The sequence below is a fragment of the Musca domestica genome, unplaced genomic scaffold, assembly GCF_030504385.1.
Source record: "Musca domestica strain aabys unplaced genomic scaffold, Musca_domestica.polishedcontigs.V.1.1 58, whole genome shotgun sequence".
Taxonomy (NCBI): Eukaryota; Metazoa; Arthropoda; class Insecta; order Diptera; family Muscidae; genus Musca; species Musca domestica.
Genome location: NW_026712360.1, coordinates 1,164,777 through 1,191,376, shown reverse-complemented (window position 1 = coordinate 1,191,376; position 26,600 = coordinate 1,164,777). Strand labels below are relative to the sequence as shown.

General features: G+C 34.8%; 5 protein-coding genes across 8 annotated transcripts in view; 3 read left to right on the top strand and 2 right to left on the bottom strand.

Annotated features, from left to right (window-relative positions):
* The window catches only part of LOC101892565 (centrosomin), a 53,919-nt gene extending 35,152 nt beyond the window's left edge, over window positions 1-18,767 (bottom strand). For 2 of the 3 annotated variants that reach the window (XM_059128782.1, XM_059128786.1), the window contains exons 1-2: window positions 18,662-18,767; window positions 17,657-17,887 (exon numbers count right to left, since the gene is read on the bottom strand). In XM_059128782.1, the coding sequence (XP_058984765.1) occupies window positions 17,657-17,853 (197 nt within the window). In that variant the 5' untranslated portion in view covers window positions 17,854-17,887; window positions 18,662-18,767. Of the gene's footprint in view, window positions 1-8,492; window positions 9,628-17,656; window positions 17,888-18,661 lie in introns of those variants that run through there. The other variant, XM_059128784.1, reaches the window with a different exon arrangement.
* A 794-nt stretch (window positions 18,768-19,561) lies between these two features.
* On the top strand, window positions 19,562-22,614 carry LOC101894729 (golgin subfamily A member 1). 2 transcript variants are annotated; one of them, XM_059128870.1, is made up of 7 exons: window positions 19,562-20,038; window positions 20,131-20,454; window positions 20,516-20,941; window positions 21,002-21,100; window positions 21,430-21,843; window positions 21,903-22,175; window positions 22,226-22,614. In XM_059128870.1, exons 1-7 carry the CDS (start codon window positions 19,847-19,849, stop codon window positions 22,385-22,387), a joined length of 1,890 nt encoding a protein of 629 aa, XP_058984853.1. In that variant the 5' UTR covers window positions 19,562-19,846; the 3' UTR covers window positions 22,388-22,614. The 2 variants fall into 2 exon arrangements, with proteins under 2 accessions (XP_058984853.1, XP_005192081.2); XM_005192024.4 differs by having other exon boundaries at window positions 19,566-20,038; window positions 20,122-20,454; window positions 22,226-22,613.
* A 452-nt stretch (window positions 22,615-23,066) lies between these two features.
* On the top strand, window positions 23,067-23,548 carry LOC101889837 (uncharacterized). The gene is made up of 2 exons (XM_005191674.4): window positions 23,067-23,194; window positions 23,277-23,548. The coding sequence occupies exons 1-2, from the start codon at window positions 23,157-23,159 to the stop codon at window positions 23,428-23,430; spliced, it is 192 nt and encodes a 63-aa protein (XP_005191731.1). The 5' UTR covers window positions 23,067-23,156; the 3' UTR covers window positions 23,431-23,548.
* Window positions 23,529-24,018, top strand: LOC101889665 (mitochondrial import inner membrane translocase subunit Tim10). Its single transcript, XM_005191673.4, has 2 exons — window positions 23,529-23,685; window positions 23,760-24,018. The coding sequence occupies exons 1-2, from the start codon at window positions 23,529-23,531 to the stop codon at window positions 23,885-23,887; spliced, it is 285 nt and encodes a 94-aa protein (XP_005191730.1). The 3' UTR covers window positions 23,888-24,018.
* LOC101890008 (leucine-rich repeat protein SHOC-2) lies at window positions 23,893-25,460 on the bottom strand. Its single transcript, XM_005191675.4, has 4 exons — window positions 25,031-25,460; window positions 24,377-24,961; window positions 24,141-24,320; window positions 23,893-24,078 (listed from the first exon to the last, which is right to left on the bottom strand). The coding sequence occupies exons 1-4, from the start codon at window positions 25,208-25,210 to the stop codon at window positions 24,025-24,027; spliced, it is 999 nt and encodes a 332-aa protein (XP_005191732.3). The 5' UTR covers window positions 25,211-25,460; the 3' UTR covers window positions 23,893-24,024.
* Window positions 25,461-26,600: the final 1,140 nt, after the last annotated feature.

The window sequence follows — 26,600 nt, the reverse complement described above, 5'->3', positions numbered from 1 at the left end:
CAAAAACCAGAAATTGTGCGAAATTGAATCTGACATTCCTATTCATTGTTGTATTGAATTGAGCGGAGTGAAAAAATTGGTTTATGCGTAGGTTGCGGTAATTGAATTATGAGAATTATTTCATTTCGGTTTTTTTGCTTTTCACAGACTCATAATTATAGGAAGCACGACGTCTTCTTATGTGCCGGGTATGTGGGTAGTCTCAAATTTTTTCTAGATGAGACAACAGTGGGAAAATTAGGTGGGAAATGTATTCAAATTTAGGATTTGAATTAGAATATAGAAGTGAAAAATTAAAACAAAATGGCATATATTTTAAAGCATATTTTGAAAATTATTTTCAAATCTGTAGTAGAAGCAGTAGATGACCAAAAATAGCATAATACCTGAAGATCAAGACCAGATGTCATATACTTATCAGTAGATTGCTAAAAAAATTTGCTGAAATTGTCATCTACACTTTCGTAGATGACCATAGAATCCAAAAATTCCGTGGCCACATTTTGTCTCACTGTTCTCAATATCAGCTGCCTGAATGCGTTTTAACAGAACGCAATACATATTCCTCCAATATCTGTTGCATGCATTGCATTCTATTTGGACTATGGTATCTGTGTATCTGGAGTACAAGAAGCAACCAGACATAGCATCTCAATCAACAGCCATTCACACCCGCAGCAAAACAAAAAAAAAATCGAACAAAAAAGGAACGTTGCACACAATTGTTTAAACAAGAGAATAACACATTTATAATAATGTGGTTGTTTGTATGTGTGGCAATTCGCCATAACAAGTGGACTGGGTCGATAAAGTCAGCCTGGAAGACACAGCCAGCCAGCCAGCCTGACTGCCTGTCGGTCACACAGCCACCCAGCCAAGACCATATTTATATAAAAAAAAAAAAAACATACAAAAAATAAAAACAAAAAATGGAAACACTTGTTGGATATATCTGTCGGTATTATAAAAAAAAATAAAAAATATTATTCATAAATTTTGCAGTATCTGCCTTTGGTAAGTATTCGAAATGACTTGGAATTACAATAATGTAATGGGAAATTATGAGGGAAATTCGATTTGAAGAGGCTTTAATTTTTCTTGGATTTCTTGGAATTTTGTGGAGAGAGATAATGGCGGAAATTTTTTATGGGCGTACAGGGTGAGGTGAAAAAACTGCAACTAACTTCAGACTGCTGTCATTTTAAAGCCACTCGTGCGACAGCTGTTAAAATTATTCCAGTGATAGCTCATTAGATTGTTTACAAGCCTACAAAAGCATTTTAGTGAAAATTTTCCCGGAAAAAAGTTATTCGGCCAAAGGTGACCAATTCGAACAAATCTAAACTTATTCTAAAATTTTATGCTATTTCCGACATTTTCTGATTTCATTAAATAAAATTAAAAAAAAATATTGTAAAAATTATGGCGTTTGAATTTGTTGCAGTTTTTTTATCTCACCCTGTATATCTACAACATCGACGTATTCATTGAGAGGTTGGATTCTTGTTCTGGGAAAATATGAAATAGAAACATGTTTTCTTTAAGAAATATGTTCATCGGACAATTCTAGCCTTTATAGAAAATTCTGATATCCATTTATTAAAAAAAAAATACACAATTCAGTCCGAATTTTTCGAATTTGTGATTTTTATTTAAAAAAAGTTCATATTTTATCAGTTTTTCCTTTTGATAATACCTTTGTTATTTAGAGTAGAGAGATGTTCATTTTTAAAGAGAATCCTTACTCACAGAACAAATGATCTCTCTCTCTTGACATGCAAATTATTGCGCCAAGTTTATTTCCCACCACATTCGTAGGTATCATGTAGGTATCTATCAATCGAATTGTTTTCTCGATGTATTCAACCAAAAAAAAAGAAAATAATAAATAAACCATCATTTTACACCCAAGAGAATGGGGGTAAATGATGTCAATAATATTTATCTAACCTCAATATGGAATCATTTCAAAGAGAAGGCGCCCTGATAATTGCAAGCGTGTAATGCTATTGGCATCCTAGGGGGCTTTTCCGGACACCTTTGAACACTCAACCACAAAGTGATAACATTATTTCAAATCTCACCTGGTAAGGTGGGCGGGCGGCCAGGTGTTTAGAGTTTTTGTTTCAGAAAAAAGAAAGAATAGAATGAAAACTAAAGACGGGGAAAACATAGTAAACATTATTCTCACCTATGCCATAAAAATACTTCAGTTGGGTGTTAAGGGGCAATGCGATGGGTGAAATGATTAGTTAACACATTTCCCCCCTGGAACAAAAAAAACTGCATAGAAAGTAGACCAAACGCCCCAAAAAAATGTGATAATGTCTAAAAAAATGCATAAAACACTCAACAGTTGTTCATGCACATACACATACATACATGCATGTGTATATGTGAAAGTAGGCAAGACGACGTTATCAAACGGCACATTATCACTCAATATTTGTATGTAATGCATTAATCCCTAACCCACATACATAAATCGGGTATTTATGAATAAAAATACCGATATTGAAAACAAACAAACAAACAAATGTGAAATGAAAGAACACAAAAGAAAAAGAAACAATTCGTTTATCTACCAACAACAAATTCAAAATGTGTCATTACATTGCATTTATATTTTGGGGGGTCATCTTAAGGTATGATTAACATGAAAGAAAAACAACGTATACTCCCGTTAAATCGCTCTCTCCCTCTCTTTTTTTTGGCGTACATTAACCCATTTATGTTCAATACATACAAAAAGAAATGTAAACAAATATAACTGCAACTAGTGGTCAGTTAACTCACGGAAGTCATTTCATAACATTTCCAAAGAGAGTTACTTTTTAAGAGTAACAAAGGAAACAAAGACAAAAAATTTAGGTAAAGTAAGCCGTGTTACTCTCTACCTCACCGTTTAATCGCAACAATGCAATGTGCTGCATTTACATAGGACTTTTGAAGACATGATTAATTAACATCATGTAACGAAAACATAAATATATAAACAAAATGCATTTCGGTAAAATATGGCTTGTGGCTATAATATGTAGAGGAACAGATCATGATATAAACATCATGTGTGAAAATTGAAGAGAGTTGGATGCTTTTTTAAAATTCATTGAGCGTTTTGTTTTTTCAAAAAGTTTGACCCTTTGTGAGAGAGGTACAAGGAGAAATGTTCTGATCTCTACCATTTTTATTACAGATCTTGTTTTGATGAAACTATTGGGATGTACCAAGTCTAAATGGAATCGTATGTTAATTTTGATTTTTATGAGCTTCAAGGATATTCGAAATATTGACCCTTTGTAGGGGAGGCTCCAGAAGGAGTGGACCAATATATCCCATCTTTACAGCAGATGTTGTGTTAGTAGAAATACACCCCATTATTTGTGAAATATGAAGAGAATCGGATACTTATTTCGGATTTTATAGTCGTTTTGGTTATTAAAAATTTCGACCCTTTGTGGGGGAGGTACCAAAAAGAATAGTCCGATCTCTACCATCTTTATAACAGATCTCGTGTTGATGGAAATATGGAGATGTGTCAAGTCTGAATGGAATCGGGTACTAATTTGGCCTTTTATGAGCTTCAAGGATATTCAAAATATTGACCCTTTGTGGGGGAGGTAACAGAAAGAGAGGACTCATATATCCAATCTTCACAGCAGAAGTTGTGTTAGTAGAAATAATGGGATGTGTGACATATGAAGAGAATCGCATGCTTATTTCGGATGTTATAATCGTTTTAGTTATTCAAAATGTTGCCTCTTTGTGGGGGAGGTACCAGAAGAAATGGTCCGATCTCTACCATCTTCATAACACATCTAGTGTTAATGGAAATATTGAAATGGGTCAAGTCTGAATGTAATCGTATATTAAGTTCGCGTTTTATGAGCTTCAAGGATATTCAAAATATTGACCCTTTGTGGGGGAGGTATCAGAAGGAATGGACCGATATATTCCATCTTCACAGCAGATGTTGTGTTGGTAGAAACAATGGGGTGTGTGAAATATGAAGAGAGTCGGATACTTATTTCGGACTCTTTAATAGTTTTGATTATTCAAAATTTTGACCCTTTGTGGGGGAGGTACGAGAAGAAATGGTCCTATCTCTACCATCTTTATAATATCTTGTGTTGATGGAAATATTGCGATGTGCCAAGTCTGAATGGAATCGGATGTTAATTTCGCATTTTATGAGCTTCATGGATGTTTAAAATTTTGACCCTTTGTGGGAGAGGTACCCGAAGGAGTGGGCCAATATATACCATTTTCATACCAGACCTTGGGTTAATAAAAATATTGTGATGTGTGTAATTTGAAGATAATCGGAATCTTATATTACATTTTATAAGAGTTACAGTTATTCAAAATAGCAGACTAGCACTGATGCAAATATTAGGATTTGCAAAATTGGAGCAAAATCGGACTATCCTTTCTCTTTCTGTGCAGTAAAATATTTTCTTTGAAAATGTCGGCCTTTTGTGGGGGAGGTACCACAAGCAGTGCACCGATATTGTCCATCTCCGAAGACGATCTAAGTTTGATAATAATAATATTATGAAGTACCAACTTTGGACCAAATCGGATACTGAAAATCGGATTCGTGAGTTATCGTGCGTACCAGCCAAACAGACGGATGGACGGATACCGCAAGATCGTTGAAAAGCGTTCCATAAATTTTTCTCAATTCCTTTGAATATAATAAATTAAGAATCTTCGTAAAACGCCTTTATATCCCCACAACTCATGCGACTATCTCTTTCTATCCCATTGAACCTCGTGTCCAATAATTCACAACAAAGGAAACGAAATGTAAATAATACTCATTGCGAAGTTTCATTCGTTATCTCTCATCTCCTATGGCAAGCATTTAAATGTAAACAGAGATTTTTGTCCAGAACAATGAGAAATAACAAATCAATTAAACCCTGTCCAATTAGAATTCTCTTTTGAGCGGCATCATCCGTTATCAAAAGAATATATGAAAAAATAATACAAATGAAGCATTCGCCTTCATTCGATAACCCACTGCATGCACGCACACACACACAAAGCGGCTTACTTTCTCAAACTTCAATGTGTCATTGGCATTGATTGCAACAAAAAATTTCAAAGAATTTAAGAATGAATAACATGGAATGAAAGAGGTTAACTCATTTCCCCTCTCTCAATGGTAAGAGTTCTCTTGTAGAGGCATATTGATAGTAGTCGTGCATGAAAAGAAATCGAAAGCCAGGAAATGACATTTTTTTAAAATAAATGACCAATATTTATGTTCAACAGCTGATAACACAAAGTTTTGTAAATAACAAATGGAGTAAGCGGCCCTGCCGGAACAACAACAACAATAACATTGATGACAAAATATAAGTGTTGATAAGCCGCCCAATCAAGCGCAGTTATGAAATAGTGCATATCTACAAGTTTTGTTAAATTATTTAAAAACTTTAGAATTAAAATAATTTATTAAGACTATATGATCTTTAAGATTGTCTAACTAGCTTGATCACCAAAAAATAAAGCTAATTTATTCAAAAATTTTCATCCAACGCTTCGTGAAGATTTCCTACATTTTTCATGGGAAAATTCAATAATAATAATTTTTTTTTGCAAAATACAATAAAATTATATCACGTTGTCGCCGAACTAGCCTCTGCTAACCAATCAACCGGCTAACTGAAATTGTCGGCACCACAAATGGATACAAAAAAAATTCCGTCGCAAAAAAAAGCAACAAAATTCAATACTGAAACTGAAATGTCAATGCACACATAACCTAGAGAGGCTTTTTATTTCAAAATGCACAAATGCGAACATTTTTAATTAATCAGTTTTCGATTGAATAAAAATATAAACAACAACAACAAAACACCGATACGGGTGTGGGGTAATATTACCTTAAATGGCATTTAATTAACACACTGAGTAGATGTTTGTTGTTATTTGTAGAAAAAAAGAGCGCCTATTACATGATTTATCGCATCGCGACATGGGAACGTTTTATAGGATTTGTTACACTTTTGTAGTTGTTTTGTTAGTTTGCAATTAATATAATTACAAACAAATATAGGTATGTATATCTAAAAGGCAATTATGCCGATTGTTATAAAACTTGAGATGAAACCGGGTTATTTGGGTTGATGTTTCAGAATCATTGTTATTCTAATGAAAAACAAATTGTCAACAAGTCAAAATCAGTGTTCAATCTGGTGGCCTTTTTTCGAACTTAAAAAGGACTGTCAATTACCTGTAGAAAGTGTACCACCGCAGAAATTAGGTAATAGCTTATATATAAAGATCGACTATATAGAACGTATTTTATGGTTTACAAGACCTGTACACGTTCTACAGACAGGTTGCTATTGGAAAATACCTTTTTATTGGACTAAATAATGTTGCATTATTAGTATTGCTAGTGCTAACCATTCATTGCATTCGTAGAAACTAGGGATACATAGGTCGACTTTTGACTCATCGTTTTTTTCTTTACTTTTTGATTGAAAAGTTTAAAATATCAATGGAAACGTTTGCCTGTGGAAAAAACAAAGTCGTTTTTTTGATTGCAAACGGAGTTGTTTGTTTTATTTTATATTCTTTGAATATTGTCCCTTTAAATCAGGGGTGCTCAAAACCGTGTTCTAGAACACGAAGAGAAAAAAGAGATAATTTAAGAGAAAATTAAAATTCTGTTTTTCTTTATATTTTACTGTTCTATTTAATTGTTTTTAAACACGAATGTTTGCCAAAATAGTTTATAAAGCAAATGGATAAAAAATATTTGTATAAATAATGACTTAACACTGTTTTGTTCTTGATTTAAATAAGCAAAGAGAAATTTGACTGAAAACAGATATTTCTTCTTCTTTAAATCCATCGTATAATCTGTTGCCAAAACTACTCAATTAAAAAAACACTAACATCGAACTATTTTTTATCTACTCTTTTTTTTTATTTTGCTCACAACTACACTCCGAAACTAGGGATAGTTAGGTCGATTTCCGTCTCATCGACATTTGGCATTGAAAGGTTTAACAATCTAATCCAATGTTTACGTTAGAACTTTTTGTAGGGTTAACCTACTTCGAGAGGATTTATTTGAAGTAAAAATAATGGATATGACAATTTAAATCCAAACCCAGTGGGTTAACCCTCATATATATAAACGTACTATAAGTCAAATTTCGTTGCGCAAGAAATATGTCAAATCCCACAAAGTATACTGCAAAAAACATGTAAAAGAGAGGAATGTAACACTCGTCTAAAGAGAACTGCTTTGCCCCAGAAAGTACGGCGACAGAAAACTAGTCAAATCAGAAGCTGGTAACCATGCTACAACTATTTTTATTTATTACTCCTGTCCTGTCAAGGCCGCTATAGGCTGTAGTATCCATTAAAAACTTCAAATACCAAATTTGAAACAGTTCCAATGTATAATATCGCTAAAAACATCAAAATACCAAATATCGGTAGGGGCCGTTATATGGGGGCTATACGAAGACGTGAACCTTGCACAGACAAATTTTTGTCATATGCTGCAGTATTCATTACGAACTTCAAATACCAAATTTCTATGGGGTCTATACCAAAACGTGGACTTACATGGCCCATTTTCAATACCAAAAGTCCTGCAGACATAATATACATTTGAGTAATATTTTATCAATCTACTTCATTTCGTTTGGAAGTTAGAGTGATTTCCACAGACGGACGGACATAGCTAAATCGCCATTGAAGTTTATGCTGACCAAGAATATATATATACTTTGTGGGGTCTAAAATGTATATTTCGAGGAATGACAAACTTAATATACCCTCCATACTATGCTGGAGGGTATAAAAAGAAGCCAACATGCTGTACACATCTCACTCCCCCATCTGGCCAGATTTTTCGCAATTACTTTGCCAAAAAAAAACGACATCTGCCATTGAAAATGTTTTTTTTTTTTGTCTTTTTTTTCGTCTCTAATTGAAAATGATGATTCATAACCACTAAATATCACAGCATTCATACACAGCACCCCTTCTCCATGTATGTGAGATTAACAACAGAGCATCGTAGTAAAAGAGCGAGAGAGAGATAGAGGGAAATATGAAAACAAAACATGGAGAGTGTTGGGAATATTACAGAGATTAACAAAGATGTGCCTTAGAAAACAAAAACGCAAAACAATAACAATGCAAGGGATGTTCTTAAATGAAAGCGTATGTCAATCGATGTGTCCGTGTGAATGTGTTTGTGTCAATGAACCATCTACAAAGGGAAATTTCGAATCGTATAGGGGGGTAACATTAACAATTTCTAATTGTTATCCTGCTGTTGATGAACTATAATCCGTTTCATGATAGTTGATGGTTGGGTAGAGAAAAAAAAGAACTGGGGATGAATTTCAACTCGCATATGCCGTTTTATTTCTATTGTTTTGTTTTTGTGTATTTTGGTGGGCAATGGAAGTAGCAAATTATGTAAAAATATAACCGCTTGTGTGCCTACTTACCACATGGGATTCCAAATTGAGCGTCCGCTGCTGTTGTACATTTGTAAAATAGATCCTTATCTTGATGTTGTTCGATGGCGCACTGTTGCTATTCCATAGAACGATGAAGACGACGGCGACGAATAAAATCGAGTTCAATTAAAATAAATTAACACAATAACAACGACTACAACAACAAGTGATGTGATGAATTCAAAACGAAATTATGTTATAATTTCTTGTTGTTGTTTTTTTTTTATATACAACGCAATCGATGGGCAGACTCATACGTATGTATGTTTGAAAATAATATTGTGGCTTTTCCTATATACGTTACAGCCAGACGTAGCCACACGTAGATATGGTTGTGGTTGTTGAATATATACATATATGTATAACAACAGCAATGTTTACTTGTTATTTAAATTATTATAAACTCGCCGTTCACTTATATATTTTTGAATAGACTTGGAAAATTGGCTCCAAAAGCGACACTGATAATTTATTTATTGAGTATTGAGAACATATATTTTGTTTTTCTTTAAAATAATATTTTTTGCAGCATCCACAAAAACAAAAAGAGCCTTCAGAAAAGTACACATTGAGGTCCCCGCACAGATGCTGTCACATACACATTTTAGCACTCAATTCTGGTTGGCTATCCGAGCAAAATATGATTTTTCAAATATTCTTTATTTTTCCACTTTTCTTTATTTATACACTTTCACAATTTGTTATTGCACTTAATACATTTTCTTTTAAATAGTTTAAACTATTATTGTCATTGTTTTTATTTTTGTTTTTTTTTTTCTTTGGTATTCACACAGAGATGCTTTGCATCTTTCTCCACTCTTCCTTTTTGTTGGGAGCAAATGAAGTTTTTTCTTGTATCTCTGGGATTGTTTAACTGCTGACAGCAGCAGCAGACGAGACAAGCTAAAAAATCATCAAGCAAATCAAAACAAATCCGTTGTATTTTTATTTTATTCGACAACGAAGACGACGGTGGCAAGACAAAGCAAAGCAACTAAAAGATGTAGATTGTATTTTCTGTGTTGTGTGTAATTAAACCGAAGAAAGCAAGAACAGAACTAAAAGTGAATCTATCGAACATTGGCTCGTGTAGTCTCATCCACAACTCGGCATTCAATTTGAAATTTTCGCTCATCAACGACATTCGCCGACAATGAGCACCCTAAAACACACACACGAAGAGCAGCAGATGTTTTTGTTTTCAACCCAGCGGGAGAATATTTTTCCAATTTGCTGTGACAAAACAGGCAGGCAGACATGGCATTCAAAAGCGCGCTCACTCACTAGTGGTGGCATTTATTTGTTTAGTTTGCCCTAATCGAATGGGGTGAGTTTTCTTTTACCACCCATCGACTCTCACTGTAGCAATTCGCGCTCTCTCTCTCTTACTCCGTGACACATATGAAAGTTGTACTCACTCTCTTGCTGCCACACAACACACCATTGATAAGGTCAATAGGTAGCATATTTTCATACGCGATTTGCAAGCAGTAATGCAACAAAATGAGTTGTTTTTAAGTGAAATATTAACGGATAAAAGAAATTTACATTTAAATAAAATGCTAAGGCATTTAAATAAATGTTTGAATTTAATTTAAATAGTAAAAATAAAAGGGGAGGTAATAACAAGCTAATTAAAATTTGAAAAAAATCTATTCAAAATGGAAAAAATCCGGATAACATAGAAAATATTTTTCTCATAAAATCTTGTGGATAACATTTTTCTATAGGAAATATAATCCGAATAATATTCTTCTACAAAAAATATTCTAAGGATAACATTTTTATACCATCCACTATATTATGGAGGGTATATTAAGTTTGCCATTCCATTTGTAACACATCGAAATATACATTTTAGACCCCACAAAGTATATATATTCTTGATCAGCATAAAATTCTATGTCGATTTAACGATTTCAGTCCATCTGTCCATATGTGGAAATAACTCTAGCTTCCGAACGAAATGAAGTAGGTTGATAAAATTTTACTAAAATGTGTATTATGCCTGCAGGACTTTCGGTATTGAAAATGGGTCATGTAGGTCCACGTTTTGGTATAGCCCACATATAATGGTACCTTCATATTTTCAGTATTTTGGTGATTTAACCGACATTATTCACCGGAAATGTTTCAAATTTGGTATTTAAAGTTCTTAATGGATACTACAGCCTATGACAGAAAATTTTCCGTGCAGATCCAGGTCTTCGTATAGCCCCCATATATTATTTTAGCGACATTATTTACCGGAATTGTTTCAAATTTGGTATTTGAAGTTCGTAACAGATGCTACAGCCTATGACAGAAAATTGTCCGTGCAGGTCCACGTTTTCGTATAGCCCCCATATAAGGGTACCTCCCGATATTTGGTATTTTCATGATTTCAGCGACATTATTTACCGGAATTGTTTCAAATTTGGTATTTGAAGTTTATAATGGACTCTACAGCCTATGAAAGAAAATTATCTGTGCAAGGTCCACGTCTTCGTATAGCCCCCATATAACGGTACCTCCCGATATTCCGTTTTTGGTGATATTAGCGACATTATTCACCAGAATTTTTTTTTAATTGTGTATTTGAAGTTCGTAATGAATACTACAGCCTATGACAGAAAATTGTCTGTGCAGGTCCACTTTTTGGTGTAGCCCCCACATAATGATGGTATCTCCCTATATTTGGTATTTTGATAATTTTAGCTGCATTATTCAACGAATTTTTTTAAGTTTCGCATTTGATTATTATAGTAGCTTATGACAAAAGTTGCCTATGCTGGTCTACGTCATCGTATAGATCCCAATATAATGGCTACATTCGGTACTTTTAAGATTTTAACAGATTCTATAATAATTATTTTCTGTATAACATTTTTCTATTGAAAATATCCCCATAAGATTTTTCTACAGATAACATATTTTTCTCAAAAAATTTTATACGGCTAAAGTTTTCTTTTAAAAAATTTTACATTTTTTTTCTATAGAAAATATAATATTTTTCTATAGCAAATATCAGGATAATATTTTTCGATTGAAAATTGGATACAAATAACATTTTTCTATAGAAAATATTATCGATCTTTCCAACATTTTCCGCAATTAATTGGGTTTTTGATCTTTTCATGGCATTTTCACCCAATGACATACATTCTCACAAAATTTATCTGCGAATCTGTTAGATGTTTTTGTTTTTTTTTTGTATTTGTACAAAAAAAAAAAGCATAGCGGCAGGCATGTCGCTATGCTTTTTGACTTTAGCCTATATATATCCAAGTACATAATACACACCCTATTTTTTTCCACTTCTTCAAATGACGTTTGATGGAAAACTAGTCAAGCCTGACATTAATCAATTTCATTACGATTGTTGATGCGTTATTGTTGTTGTTGTTGTTTCTTCCACATAATACACTACATTATCGATGTTTGTTGTTGTTGTTCCTTAAGTTTTGGTTTTTGGTTTTGTCACTAAAAATAATAAATAATAATGAATTATGTAATTTTATACGCTTTTCGTTTTATGCTTCAAAGCGTTTTGTCTTGTCTGCAATGAGAGAATGAAGAAAAAACAATTGCAAATATTAAGTGATAATCCGGTCTATTCACGTTCTGTTCTACGATTTGTTTTCGTATTATAATTTCTAACTAGTGTCCATAGCGGCAGAGAGGCTTCCTCGCTTCATAAACAAACTATCGTTTACTTGAAAAACAAAAGAGTTTAGCCAGGAAGTAAATCTTATGGCAAGAGCTGTTCTGTAAATTGCTTCCTTCTGGAAAACCACCCTGATTACTACTACAAAATGGTGTCATATTTCATAAGCACGTTCTTCGTGAGGCTGCAAATATTTATTTTTTTCCAATATTTTCCATTCAGTTTTACAATCCAATAAGCAAATCAAATGGCAGGTAAATAGATGTCCTTGTTTGGAATCTAGGTAAATTTGCATTGGAATTTGTAAACAAGAAACAGACAAACATTTACCCTGTTTGTGATTCTGTAACGTGACCCATTGATAACTGTGACCCACACAGTTTGATGTTTACTTCATGACAAAATGGGACATGTTGTTTTACTTTTTTTAAGTAAACATATTGTTTGTGTTATATACAATGCCTGATCCTTATTATGCAGGACACATGTTCTTTAGAAGAGTTTTGTATTGGTTGTTAACGATTTTTAAACTTCGGAATTAGATTATATTCAGCTATTATTATTATCATACCCTCGGCCATATGGCTAGAGAGGGTATACAGGGTGAGATAAAAACTGCAAAAAAGACAAAGGCCATAATTTTTTAATTTTTTTAAAATTTTATTGAATTTAAGCAAAAAATGTCGGAAATAGCATCAAATTTTAGAAAAAGTTTAGATTTGTTCGAATTGGCCCCCTTTGGCACGAATTATGGCCTTCAAACGCCCAATGAAATAGTCACACGCTGACCGAATGTTGCTCTGCGGCATTTTGGTCCATTCCCCGCGGAAGCGCTTGCTTGAGGTGATCGACACTTCGGAATTTTTTAGTGTCAAACTTGCTTTCCAAAATATTCCAGACACAATAGTCCGACAGATTGGTATCCGAAGATTTTGGTGGCCATTGTGCGCTGGAAATGAAGCGAGGAACCTCATTTTGTAACCATTCTTGGGTGGCTCGCCCTGAGTGCGATGGCGCTGAGTCGTGTTGTAATGTACAAGATCTGCGTCCAAAATAGTTTAGCCAGGAAGTAAATCTTATGGCAAGAGCTGTTCTGTAAATTGCTTCCTTCTGGAAAACCACCCTGATTACTACTACAAAATGGTGTCATATTTCATAAGCACGTTCTTCGTGAGGCTGCAAATATTTATTTTTTTCCAATATTTTCCATTCAGTTTTACAATCCAATAAGCAAATCAAATGGCAGGTAAATAGATGTCCTTGTTTGGAATCTAGGTAAATTTGCATTGGAATTTGTAAACAAGAAACAGACAAACATTTACCCTGTTTGTGATTCTGTAACGTGACCCATTGATAACTGTGACCCACACAGTTTGATGTTTACTTCATGACAAAATGGGACATGTTGTTTTACTTTTTTAAGTAAACATATTGTTTGTGTTATATACAATGCCTGATCCTTATTATGCAGGACACATGTTCTTTAGAAGAGTTTTGTATTGGTTGTTAACGATTTTTAAACTTCGGAATTAGATTATATTCAGCTATTATTATTATCATACCCTCGGCCATATGGCTAGAGAGGGTATACAGGGTGAGATAAAAACTGCAAAAAAGACAAAGGCCATAATTTTTTAATTTTTTTAAAATTTTATTGAATTTAAGCAAAAAATGTCGGAAATAGCATCAAATTTTAGAAAAAGTTTAGATTTGTTCGAATTGGCCCCCTTTGGCACGAATTATGGCCTTCAAACGCCCAATGAAATAGTCACACGCTGACCAAATGTTGCTCTGTGGCATTTTGGTCCATTCCCCGCGGAAGCGTTTGCTTGAGGTGATCGACACTTCGGTATTTTTTAGTGTCAAACTTGCTTTCCAAAATATTCCAGACACAATAGTCCAACAGATTGGTATCCGAAGATTTTGGTGGCCATTGTGCGCTGGAAATAAAGCGAGGAACCTCATTTTGTAACCATTCTTGGGTGGCTCGCCCTGAGTGCGATGGCGCTGAGTCGTGTTGTAATGTCCAAGGTCTGCGGCCAAAATATTTGCGTGCCCAAGGCCTTAATACATCCTCCGGAATATTTTCGCGATAATGTTCGGCATTTATTCTGATGCCACGGTCGATTAATACGAGCGGAGAGCGACCATCGGCTGTTATGGCGGCCCACACCTTGAGTTCTGGTGGCCAACCGAAGGTGCACATTTTCAGCTGACCTCTTTGGCAAGTAAATACGAGCGGATCATTTTGTTTGTTTACAAACTGCTGGATAAGGAATGTTTTCTCATTGGAGAAAACCAAATTCGGCAGTTCACCACTTTCGGACAAGCGAAGCAACTCTTTAGCTCTTTTCAGTCTATTTTCTTTCTGATGCGCTGTAAGTTCTAACACTTTTTGAAATTTCAATGGCTTTACTCCGTGCCCATTTTTCAATATGTGCCAACTGGAATATTCAGCTCACGAGCCATTTTTCGACCACGGGTTTCGATCAAGTAGCTTCTTTACTTTTCGAACCATTTCTGCTGATGTTGTTGTTTTCTTCCGCCCACTTCCACTCCACTTGACGTCGGGCTACGTTATTAGTATCACAGTAACGAGCGATGGTACGAGACACAAAAGGATTTATTCACATCTAAATGCTGGAGTGCTCCAACGATAGCCACTTGTGGTTCTCCAGCCACTATCACGCTGGAATTCCATCACGAGTAACTTTTTTTCTGAAAAAATCTGACCAAAATGCTTTTGTACGCTTGTAAACAATATAATGAGCTGTCACTGGAATAATTTTAACAGCAGTCTGAAGCTGGTTGCAGTTTTTTCATCTCACCCTGTAAAGTATAGGAAGTAGCCGATGTAGTCCAAATCTGGCACGTTGTAATATTTATAGCAGTCTTAGGTCAGATATGAATTGGACAACATTGGCCAACTGCTTCAGAACCTTCCCCCATAAAGGGTCAACAGTTTGTATAACCATAACTCAAGGCTGGGGATACACATCTGTCGGCGAAACCGACTGATACTATTTTACTTGTTTTAATTAACAGTATTTCTATAATCATTATTATGATTATTGCTATTGTTATTAGTAAAATTATTATGGACCTAATGCTTTTCTACTTCACTGTTCTCAAATACGCGCACAGATCAATTTCTTAACATCTCAAAAAATATGAAATAAATTAAAATAAATTGTGCCACTAGATCATCTTAATTCAACCAGAACATACAGAATGCTCCCCACAATTACTTAAAAGGAAAGTAATTACTTTGGCGTATTGAACATTTGGCAGATACCATACCTTTGCTGTTCCGATTATGTCATAAACAAATTGGGTTTTTTTTCTTTCGATTTTTTAATTACAATCAAATTTTGAATTCGAAAAATTTCAAGACAGAAACTGTGAACATGAATGAGAGATGGTGACGAATACTCGAGATGATGATGGTTCGATGGCCTCTTTTTTTTTTTTTTGGTGTGTCGCTGTAGTCTTTGTGGCAAAATTAATGATGTCAGTATAAAACCTATATGTATAAGATCAGTGTATATATACAACATATAGTTCTTATTTACAGTAATTGCAAAAAGTGTGAACATATTTCCTATACATTTTATTTTCTTTGAGGACGACTGTTTTTAGATGTCATTTTTCAAGTATTTTTCATAAAATCTCCCCAAAAATATATTCATTCAATTTTTGATTTTCTTTTATTTCAAAATTCTGTAAATCATTTGAAAAGTATATATTAATTTCTGGCGTCTTTTTGTCACCACAGTATATTTTACAAAGAAAAATCGGCGACTCTTGTGCCAATTGTATTAGTATTAGGCACATTTGTGACATTAGTCTCACTTCTTCGCCATTCGAAAAAGGTAGACCAAAAACACTCACACAAAAGATAAAAATAAATTAATTTGGACACTTGCCAAATTAATGTGCAAAAAAAAAAAATAAAAGAAACAAACATCTCAGTGTATGGGTAAAATGTCTTGCGAATATACCTATAAACATTAACAATACACACAGGTATATATCAAAAAATAAATATCCTTAATGGGATTAGATTTTCAAAATTATAGGGATTCAGAAAACAATAGGCAAAATTGTCAGGATTATTGTAATGCTATGTAATACATTAACCTACGGCAAGGAGACTTTTGTATTACAAGTGAATGTATAATTAAAAATAATGCATTTTTAAGAAATGCGTTTTTATAAATTAATAATACAGGGTGAGATAAAAAAACTGCAAAAAAGTAAAACGCCATAATTTTCACGATTTTTTTAAAATTTTATTGAATAAAAGCAAAAAATGTCGGAAAAAGCATCAATTTTTAGAATAAGTTTAGATTTGTTCGAATTGTTCGACTTTGGCACGAATTATGGCCTTGATATGGCCAATGAAACCGTCACACGCTGCCCGAATGTTGCTCTGCGGTATTGTGGCCCATTCCCGACGAAGCACTTGCTTGAGGTGATCGACACTGCGGCCATGATGTTTGCGTGCCCAAGGCTTTAATACACCCTCCAGAATATTTTCGCGATAATATTGGGCATTTATTATGATGCCCCGGTCGATTAATACGAGGGGAGAGCGACCATCCGCTGTTATGGCGGCGCTTGAGTTCTGGTGGCCAACCGAAGATGCACATTTTCAGCCTCTTTGGTAAGTAAACACGATCCAATTGTTTCTTTACAAACTGCTGGAAAACGTATGTTTTCTCATCGGAGAAAACCATATTTGGCAGCTCACCACTTTCGGCCAAGCGAAGCAACTCTTTACCTCTTTTGAGTCTATTTTCTTTCTGTTGCTGTGTAAAATCTTGCATTTTTTAGAATTTCAAGGGATCTACCCCGAGCTCATTTTTCAATATTTGCCGAATGGAATTTTTTTTACATTTAAATGCTGGAGTGCTCTAACGATAGCCATATGTGGTTTTCCAGCCAAATATAAAGAAATCACGCTATCACGCTTGAATTCCATCACGATTAACTTTTTTTTCTGGAAAATTCTCACCAAAATGCTTTTGTACGCTTGTAAATAATCTAATGAGCTGTCACTGGAATAATTTTAACAGCTGTCGGACGAGTGGCTTGGAAATGACAGCAGTCTGAATTTGGTTGCAGTTTTTTCATCTCACCCTGTAATTATCTAATCAATTTTGGTACAACGTTTTTCTCTTCTAGAAACAAGCGAGTCTTGAAAGAATTCCGACTCTATGTAGACACGTAAAAAATCTAATTATTGACATGGCACAGTCTGAATTAAAAAGTCTATAAAAATCAGACATCACAGCAGCTTTTTTTTGTGCCACTGATATTCTTCTATTCTGAAGACACTCCCCAGAGTGGACTTCACAAGGAAGAGAAAGCGCATCAATTATCTTAAATCTATGGCCGATCTCTTTGAAAATTTTTCATGTCTTAAATCTGAGCATAATATTACTATAACATAAATAATTATATTTTTTATTTAACAATTAAGGATAACAACAACACGACTTACTCATTCAAATGTTTGGTCAAGGCCAATGCCATGTTCCTAAGAATTTTCTTATCAACATCAACGGCACCAGCTTCGAGAAAGCTTGTCATGTTATCAATTAGATCGGTGGTGTCCAAAATTGATTTGGAAAGGGCTTCCTTGTTATCCACCATTCCGGAATCGGCGGCGCCAGCACCTTCAGTTGAATCGCAGCTCATTTTTTCACAACAAATAACAAAATTGAACGCAAAACTAGTGTCAAAAATAAATTTTTAATTAAATAAATTTGATATTATCACAAAAACATTAATTAATTAATTAATAAATATAAAATCTAAGGAATACTTAAACTGAGAGGCATCAATTAAGAAAAAAATAAATAAACATTTATCTAAAATTGGTTCCCAAGATTTATGTAGGGGCTATACACGTGAAGGCCTCGAACAATTTTGTCTCCATTTTTGCTATCGGTAATGGGATTCAAAAAATTCTAGGGGTGAAACACAAAGATTTCATCTTCCTTCAAGAAACTAGATATTCTTTTACAACAGCTATTGTCAGTGTCATGGTAAAATTATTAATTAATTCCCATTTCGACCCATACCCATTTCGAAACCAATACAGATGCCTAACTGGCAAAAAAATAACTTTTTCGAGTTAAATATACAAAAAAATGAAGACCAAACCCCCATCCCACGTACGCCCCTGGCCAATGTTATCTATACGATTTCAAACTAAACTCACTAATGTTTACATCCAAATCATAATTTCACACTTGAATCAATCCAGCAGTATCGGAGTCCGTATTGCGCTGGAGAATCCAAACCATACTTCCTAGAACTTAAATGTGTATAATTATGAGTTATAAAGTTCAAAGCAATGGAATGCAAACTCAATCTTTTGTTCATCATTATGATGCCAATATTTGTTATTTATGGCGCTTGCAATTTAGCCTGTGGCCAATTTTCTATTTGTTTTATTTCTCCCCTTGGCCAACAGTATAGACCAATGCTGTATTTCTCTTACCTTATTAAAGATTAATAATCAATAATCTTTTAAATCTTTTAAACACACAAAACACAGAATAACAACAAAAGTCAGGTATTTTTAAAATTGACGCGGGAATAGCAGAGCACGAAGCCGTTCGACTCGCAGTCGGCGCCGACTTTTTTTAAGTCATCTGAGCCGCCGCCGATGCTTGCGGCTCTCATCGGCTCAAATTCAAAGCCGACGAAAAAATGCATGCAGCATATTCGTATAAATATGCCTTTTAATCTTATTGATTAATAAACTTATTATTTCATAGTGGTAAGGGTATTATGTCTTTGTACATTTATTTTCTATTACAAAACCTTTGGCAACCTTTTGTATTTATGAATTTTGATGGAGTGGCAGCCACATGGTTTGCAAAAAGTCATTGTGTTTTTGCTTGTTCATCAAAAGTAGGAGAAGTATTATTAAAAGATTTTTAAAATGTGCCAAAGATATATTAAAAACTATTTATTTAAATAATTCTGTTAATGCAAAGACAAACAACCTGTATTCTGCAATATTATTAAAAAATTACAATTGTTTGTTCATCATAACAATGTGGCCTTCGAACCATTTTTATCAAATTAGTATATTTTTGTAATAATTATTGAAGTGATATAAGCAACAAATGTCCTCAAAACGTATATATTAATTTTTATTCTAACTTAAATGAATAGAAAGTCGTGATTGTAGCCGACTTTTAGCCGCCGCCGATTCTCTTCCGACTGCAGTCGGACTTTTTTGTGCCTATCCGCCGCCGCCGGGTATTTCACATCGGCTTCGCCCTCTGTGGAATAGAGATACTTAAATCGAGATTTGACTCACCAAAGCCATTCACGGGTGCTTTATAACACTGAACGAACAAGCAACACTCACAGCAAACTGATGCCCCCCTCCAACTAACTCCGTAAATCAAAAGTCGACTTTTATACACCTATACGACAAGAACTCGCTTGATAAATAAAGAAAAATTAATTTACATAAAATTCTGATAAGAAAATAAACCATGCCGAAAACTACATAAAACAACAGGCTTTAATATTAAGGCAACATTTGAAATAGTATTTTCTAGTCGTTTCAAACATACATGGCCATGGCATAAGACTTGTGTTGAGGTGGTTGGTGTGTAAATTTGTGCAATTCTTTTTTTTCCATCTCCTATAGTAAGGCTAGAGAACAATGTTTGCTTCGTTAAAGAACAAGATAAAGGAGGAAACAGGCTCCGAAGTGGTAGGTAATGCCGGATTGACTCCTGGCATAACGCCACATCAGCGTTCGATGATTCATTCCAACACATCTAACAATAACAATCGCCTAAAAAGTCGTGTTTCCTCCTCTATGAGCATCACATCCAATAATGACGAAACACAGGTATGCAGCTTTTTTTGTGTGTTGGCCTTAAGCTTATCACAATAACATACGATTATCTCTTGTTTTTATCTTTTTTTGACAAGAACGAACAGGCACTGCGTCAAGAAATTGCCAACTATCAGACACGCCTACAACAACTGCAAGAAGAAAAACTAAGGGTTGAGAAAACCAATGAGATCCTATTGGAAACAGTCAAGGTGGCGCAAACACAAAAGGATATTTACTGTGAGGAGCAGGAGAAGATCCAGAACATGCAACAAGGTGAAATTGAAAAACTGCGTAATCTGCTTTCGTTTAGAGAACAGGAGGCGGTCGATCGTCTCAATGCCATGAGGCAACACCAACAACAAGTAGAAAATTTAACATCGGAATTGGAAAGACTTAAACACTGTGAACCCCAGTTAGAAGAGATAAAGGTAAGTTAAGAAAGTGGCGTAATAAAATTTCTAAAATTTACTTTGTGTATGTCTCCAACAGGATGAGTTACAACAGCTGATGCATTCATCACAACAAGAAAAGAATAATTTGACCATCACCTTGGCTGCCATCGAAGAAGAAAATCGACACCTAAAAATGCGTTTGCAAATTGTTGAACAGACTCGCCTGGAAGCTCTCGGCACATTTGGTACAGATGAAAAGCTACAAGCTTTGGTACAAGAGCGGAAGCACTTGGAACAACGTCTCGAAGAGGCCCATTTACAACTGTCCGATATAAAAAGTTCATGGATGGGTCAAAATTTGGCACTTGAAACGCAGGTCAGCCGTTTGTCCAAACAAGTCGCCGAGGAAACCACCGAAAAACGAAAAATATTAAAACAAAAAGACGACCTCATCGAAAGGGTCAAGCATTTGGAATTTGAGTTACTTAAAAGCACTGAGGAAATAAAACAAAGGGATGATAAGGTAATAGAGTGGGAATTTGATTTCAATTCGTAAGATATTTACAAATTGTGTGTGTTACAGATTAAGCTATTGGAGGAGGAAATCGATGAACTGAATGCCGCCTTAAAAGAATGCCGCGAAGAAAATGAACAGCAAATTCTGTTCGAACGCAGTAAAGTTGTAAGTATGTCACCGCAAGGTGATGATTTATCCTGGGATGATATGTGACTAACAACAACAGCAAAAATACACAACTGGCACGCTTAGATTAAATATTTCAAAATTAGTTTCTTTAACCCAAACCACCAAACTTTTCCAAAGAAAATATGTATGCTTACGTTTGCATATAGGTACACAAACTTTGTTTTTATTTATTTTATTTTGTTTTTATTTTTTTAATAAAATGTTTTGTTATTTTAAAGAGAATGCGACTTTCTTTGTTCTTTAACGCTTTCGCCATGTTTATTATTTTTGAAATGATTCGTATATTTGTTGTAATACCCACATAGGAATCACTAGAATTACAAAATAAAGAGTTACAAAACAGATTGGAAGCCGCCGATGAACGTTTCGGCGAATATGCGGCCAACTCAGCAAATGTCACACAATCCCTGAGACAGCAAATAGCCGACCTACAAACTCAAATAAACGAAACCCAAATGATGTTGGAAGCAGAAAAAGAAGAAAAACTAACCGCCTTGTTGAAAAACGCCGAAATTTCCCAAAGCGAAGAATTATTGAAAAAAGAGCTGAGACAAGAACGGGACGAAGTAAATGATATACATGAACTAAACAAGAATTTGGAATCCCAACTAAAATCCAAGGAGCAATGCATACAGGAATTGCAAACCACACTCTCGTCCAATGACAAGAAACTGAAGGAGTTCGATGAAATGCAAAGGGATGTAATTGAAAAGAACAAGGTATGTTGCTAATAGCCAGAGAACTCAATAACATTTAGTAATTGTCATATTTTTTTCAGACCATAAAAGTTCTGAACCAGCGTGTAAACGACTTGAAAAAGACCTTGCAAAAAGAATTCACATCCGCCAAAGTCGTGGGCATAAGTGATGAATTGTCATCTGCAGATGGCAGAAAGGAGGGAAAATACACACTTGCCGAAAATTCACGTTGTCAAAACTGCATTTCCATAGACCCGGCTACGGCTGGGGGACAAGGAGGTAGTGTTATAATGGATGAAGTTAATTTCAAGTATTTAAAACATGTTATAGTTAAGTTTCTCACTAGCCGAGAGGTAAGCAAATGCCAAACCACAATAGCAAGTCTCTAAAAATATAATTTCAGGTTGAAGCCCGCCATTTGATAAGAGCCGTTGCAACTCTTCTTAAGCTAACAAAAGAAGAAGAGAAACTCCTACATGATACCCTCAACTGGAAAATGAGTTGGTTTGGTTCGAGACCCGATCACGGCCGTGGCCAAAGAGCCTTTTCCATACCGCCTAGTTAATAGCATTGAATCTCTCGTTCGCTCTCTCTCATTTCGAGACAACAAGCTTTAAACTAATTCATCAAGTCGTATATATATTTTCTATCATTTAACTGATCTCTGTCACCACTCGAATTTGTATTTTTCATTGCTTCACTTTCTCTTCGATAATAACTATTATGTAAAAGTATTACAGTATTTTATATATCATGCATTCCTTAAATTGTTAAATATATACATTTTTTATTTTGTTTTTTTTATTATTTTTTTTTTTTAATTTATAGTTGTTATTATTTATAAAATAAAGAGTATTTTTAAAAGTTGTATTTCATTTTTGTGGTTATTAATGTTCAAGGGATTTTTTGAATATCTTCGTTCCAATGAAATCCTGAAATAACATAGAGGTTAAAACAAGCAAACTGTCAAAACAAAGTTGAGGAAAATTTGTATTTTTTTTTTCTTCGGCTCTATCCTCTAAAAATGTAATAGAGAAATATGTGGTGTGTATTATAACTCAAAATTCCAGTAAATGGAGTAATTTTGACACTTGGATTTCTAAAACTTAACAAAACCTTAAATAAGAAATTTTTTTCCCAATAAGAATCGTGTGGGCGATTTTTTTGCGCACAATTTAATTGTTTTATACAAATCAACGGCAACACTGTTTTTACGCTTCTCCGCTTACGTTCTCATTTAACGAGGCCGCTCTCATTGTGCTGTCATTCAAGAGGTTATGTCACAACAGCTGACACTTGTTCATTGAAATAGGAACAAAAATCGAACGGGAGTAATGTCTTTGGGTAATTTTGGAAGAATTGCTGTTGGTTGGTAAGCTTATCATTTATTTATCATGCAATTATGAAAAACCAGTTGTAATACTAACATAATATTGCACATTTCATTTGAATAGGACTATTTTAACTGCTGTTGGCGTCTATTCGTTTGTGCTATCCAAAGAATCTGTGGAAAAACGTCGTTACGAGGATATGCAAATTCGTGATCGCATGAAAAAGGCAAATATTGGAGATTACGAATCAGTTGGAACGAGACGATTCAACGCTTAAAGGCCAAGCAGTGACATTTTTTGCCCGCCCTCATTCCTAACAAATACATAGAATTATCTTTTTTCAATTGGGAACAATTTACACGTGCTTAAATTACAATGGCTATGCCCCAGATGAACCTCAGTGCCGCCGAGCAGGCCAAATTGCAAATGATGCAAGAAATGGAAATTGAAATGATGTCGGATTTATATAATCGCATGACAAATGCTTGCCACAAAAAGTGTATACCACCACGCTATGGAGAGGCTGAATTGGGTAAGTAGTCCAAACCTCTATTTACCTCCAGTTCCCAAAAAATAAACACTTGATTTTTGTTGTTTCTCCCTTAGGAAAAGGCGAAATGGTTTGCATTGATCGCTGTGTTGCCAAATATTTGGACATCCATGAGAAGATTGGCAAAAAACTAACCGCCATGTCCATGCAGGATGAAGATCTCATGAAGAAAATGTCCAACTAAGCGGATGTGTGGCACATTTACATTTATTTATGTACTATATTATGTATGCTAAAGCAATATTTGCTTAAATTTCGTGGTTACTCTAATTTTGTTGTAGTTCCCTGTTTGAATAAAATGTCATAGAACCTCCCCAGTTTTTAACTGAAATTTGTAATGTAACGTGATAATTCCGGTATCAGTATGGATATGTCCTAAAAAAGAAACGTTTCTAGTGAGTTAGGGCAGCAAAGTTACATTAAAGTAAATACTTTACCTCTAAATTATTTTCAGGGCTGCTTGAATCTGTAGAATCTAAATCACTTGTTTCCACTGAGTTCTCCCAATCGGTTTGATATTCTTCATCCTCGTCATCCGGATTGTTTTCCTGTTCCGCCAGGTCATTGTTTGTCACATCCTCTTGTTGGTTACTCTCATATAATATGTTATTGTGCTCCTATAATTAAAATGTTGTATGAAATTGAAATTAAACAATGGGTGTCGTGTTCTTGCCTTTAGTTTTTCATGTAAAGATGGCAAACCACACACTGGATTATCACAGATATTTAGCATACGTATATGTTCCAAAGATTTGGGGAAATCATCTGTTGGATATGTTGAAATACAATTGCAATTGAGAAAGACATATTGCAGTTTCTTCAGATGTCTGAGACAATTTGGTAAGCATGTCAAGCGATTGGATTTCACATTGAAATGTACCAAATTTGTCAGTTCCGCCAATGAATCGGGTATTGTTGTTAGGCGATTATTTTCCAATGTTAGCCATCGTAGCCTTCTTAAACGGGAAATACTTGCAGGCAGATGTTGTAATAGATTCCCCCTGGCACCCAATGTCTCTAGGCGATCACAGTTTCCCAACTCTTCCGGCAATTCCAATAGGCCGGTGTTATTGCACCAAAACGTTTCCAATTGCGTTAATTGACAAATTTCTCGTGGTAATTTTGCTATGGCATTACAGCTAATATTTAATGATTTCAGGCTTATCAGTTGACACAACTCCCGGGGAAATTCACTCAGTTGATTGTAGTCCAATGTTAGTATTTGTAGACTTGTAAATTTGATCATGAACGATGGCATCTAAAGGGAATTGTTGCTCTTTATTTGATATTCAATAAGACAAGACTGTTTGAAATATGGTCCGCATACCCTGGTCAATTGGTTACGATTCAAAAATAGTTTTAGTAGAACTTCACATTTTTCCACCAAATCCGGAACTTCGGTCATTTTGAAATGTGACAAATTGAGGGTGAACGATTTCTTGCAGATTGCATCCTCACAAATGGCCAAAATATAATTATTCCGAAGAAATTGATCAACAATATTCATGTTTTTCTTCTGTTCTTTTGTTATTCTATCAAAACAAAAAATTGTGATTTTTTTGTTAAATTTAACGTCGGTGGGAGGGAATGGTGGTGTTATGATAAAAACATGAAGACAACTAAAAGCAAATTTAAAAAAATATAGAAAACAAAAACGTATGAAATGAATCTACAAGATACGCGCGGACAGCAGGCAAGCAGCTGATGCAATCATCACTCAACGTCACAGCAATAGGCAATTCCGCCTAAATTGGATTTAATTTGTTCGGCAGATAGTCGCCTTCTTCCGCATAAAGATGCCTATATTTTCTACATCGGGTAAGGGATCCGGGTCCAACGCGGCTGGAACCCACACTTTCGGGTAAAAATTTGAGTCCCCGGTTCGTCCCAAAAAAAATTGTTTCCCGGAATCAGGGTAAAAATACCTACCTCTGGAAAAAATTTCGAAAAAAGAAAAGAGTTTTTACTAAACTAGAGTTGTTCCCCTATTTATAATGCAAGCCACACACAATACAACTGGTTGTACAACTTCGAGAGATTGTATTCAAGATAGTATGTTGTATACATTATACGGAAATTACTTTAATTCAGTGGCCATGCTCTCTCACGCTCTTCAATTGTGATGCAAAAAATTGAGACCCGGTTCATTTTGCACTCCCTGTCATATCTTATTCTCATCTTGTGAATGCAAGCAATATAAAAACCATTTATACAGTATACAGGGTGAGATAAAACAACTGCAAAGTCAAACGCCATAATTTTTCCATTTTTTTTAAATCTTATTGAATGAAAGCAAAAAATGTCGAAAATAACATCAAATTTTAGAAAAAGTTTAGAAATACACGCTCCAGAATATTTTCGCGATTATATTCGGCATTTATTCTGATGCCACGGTCGATTAATACAAGCGGAGAACGACCATCGGCTGTTATGACGCCCCACACCATCACAATGGCCAGCGCTTGAGTTCTGGTGGCCAACCGAAGGTGTACATTTTAAGCTGACCTCTTTGGCAAGTAAACACGAGCGGATCATTTTGTTTGTTTAAAAACTGCTGCTGGACAACGAATGTTTTCTCGCCGGAGAACACCAAATTCGGCAGTTCACCACTTTCGGCCAAGCAACTCTTCAGTTATTTTCTTTATAAAGAAATCACACTATCACGCTTGAATTCCATCACGAATAACTTTTTTCCCGGAAAATTCTTACCAAAATGCTTTTGTATGCTTGTAAACAATATAATGAGCTATCACTGGAATAATTTTAACAGCTGTCGGAGGAGTGGCTTAGTTTTTTAATCTCACCCTGTAAATTTATGTGGATAGCCAAACGGCTCTTAGACGCATTGAATCTTATATAATCTATTCCGATGCAGTCTTGAGGTGTAGAACAGCTCT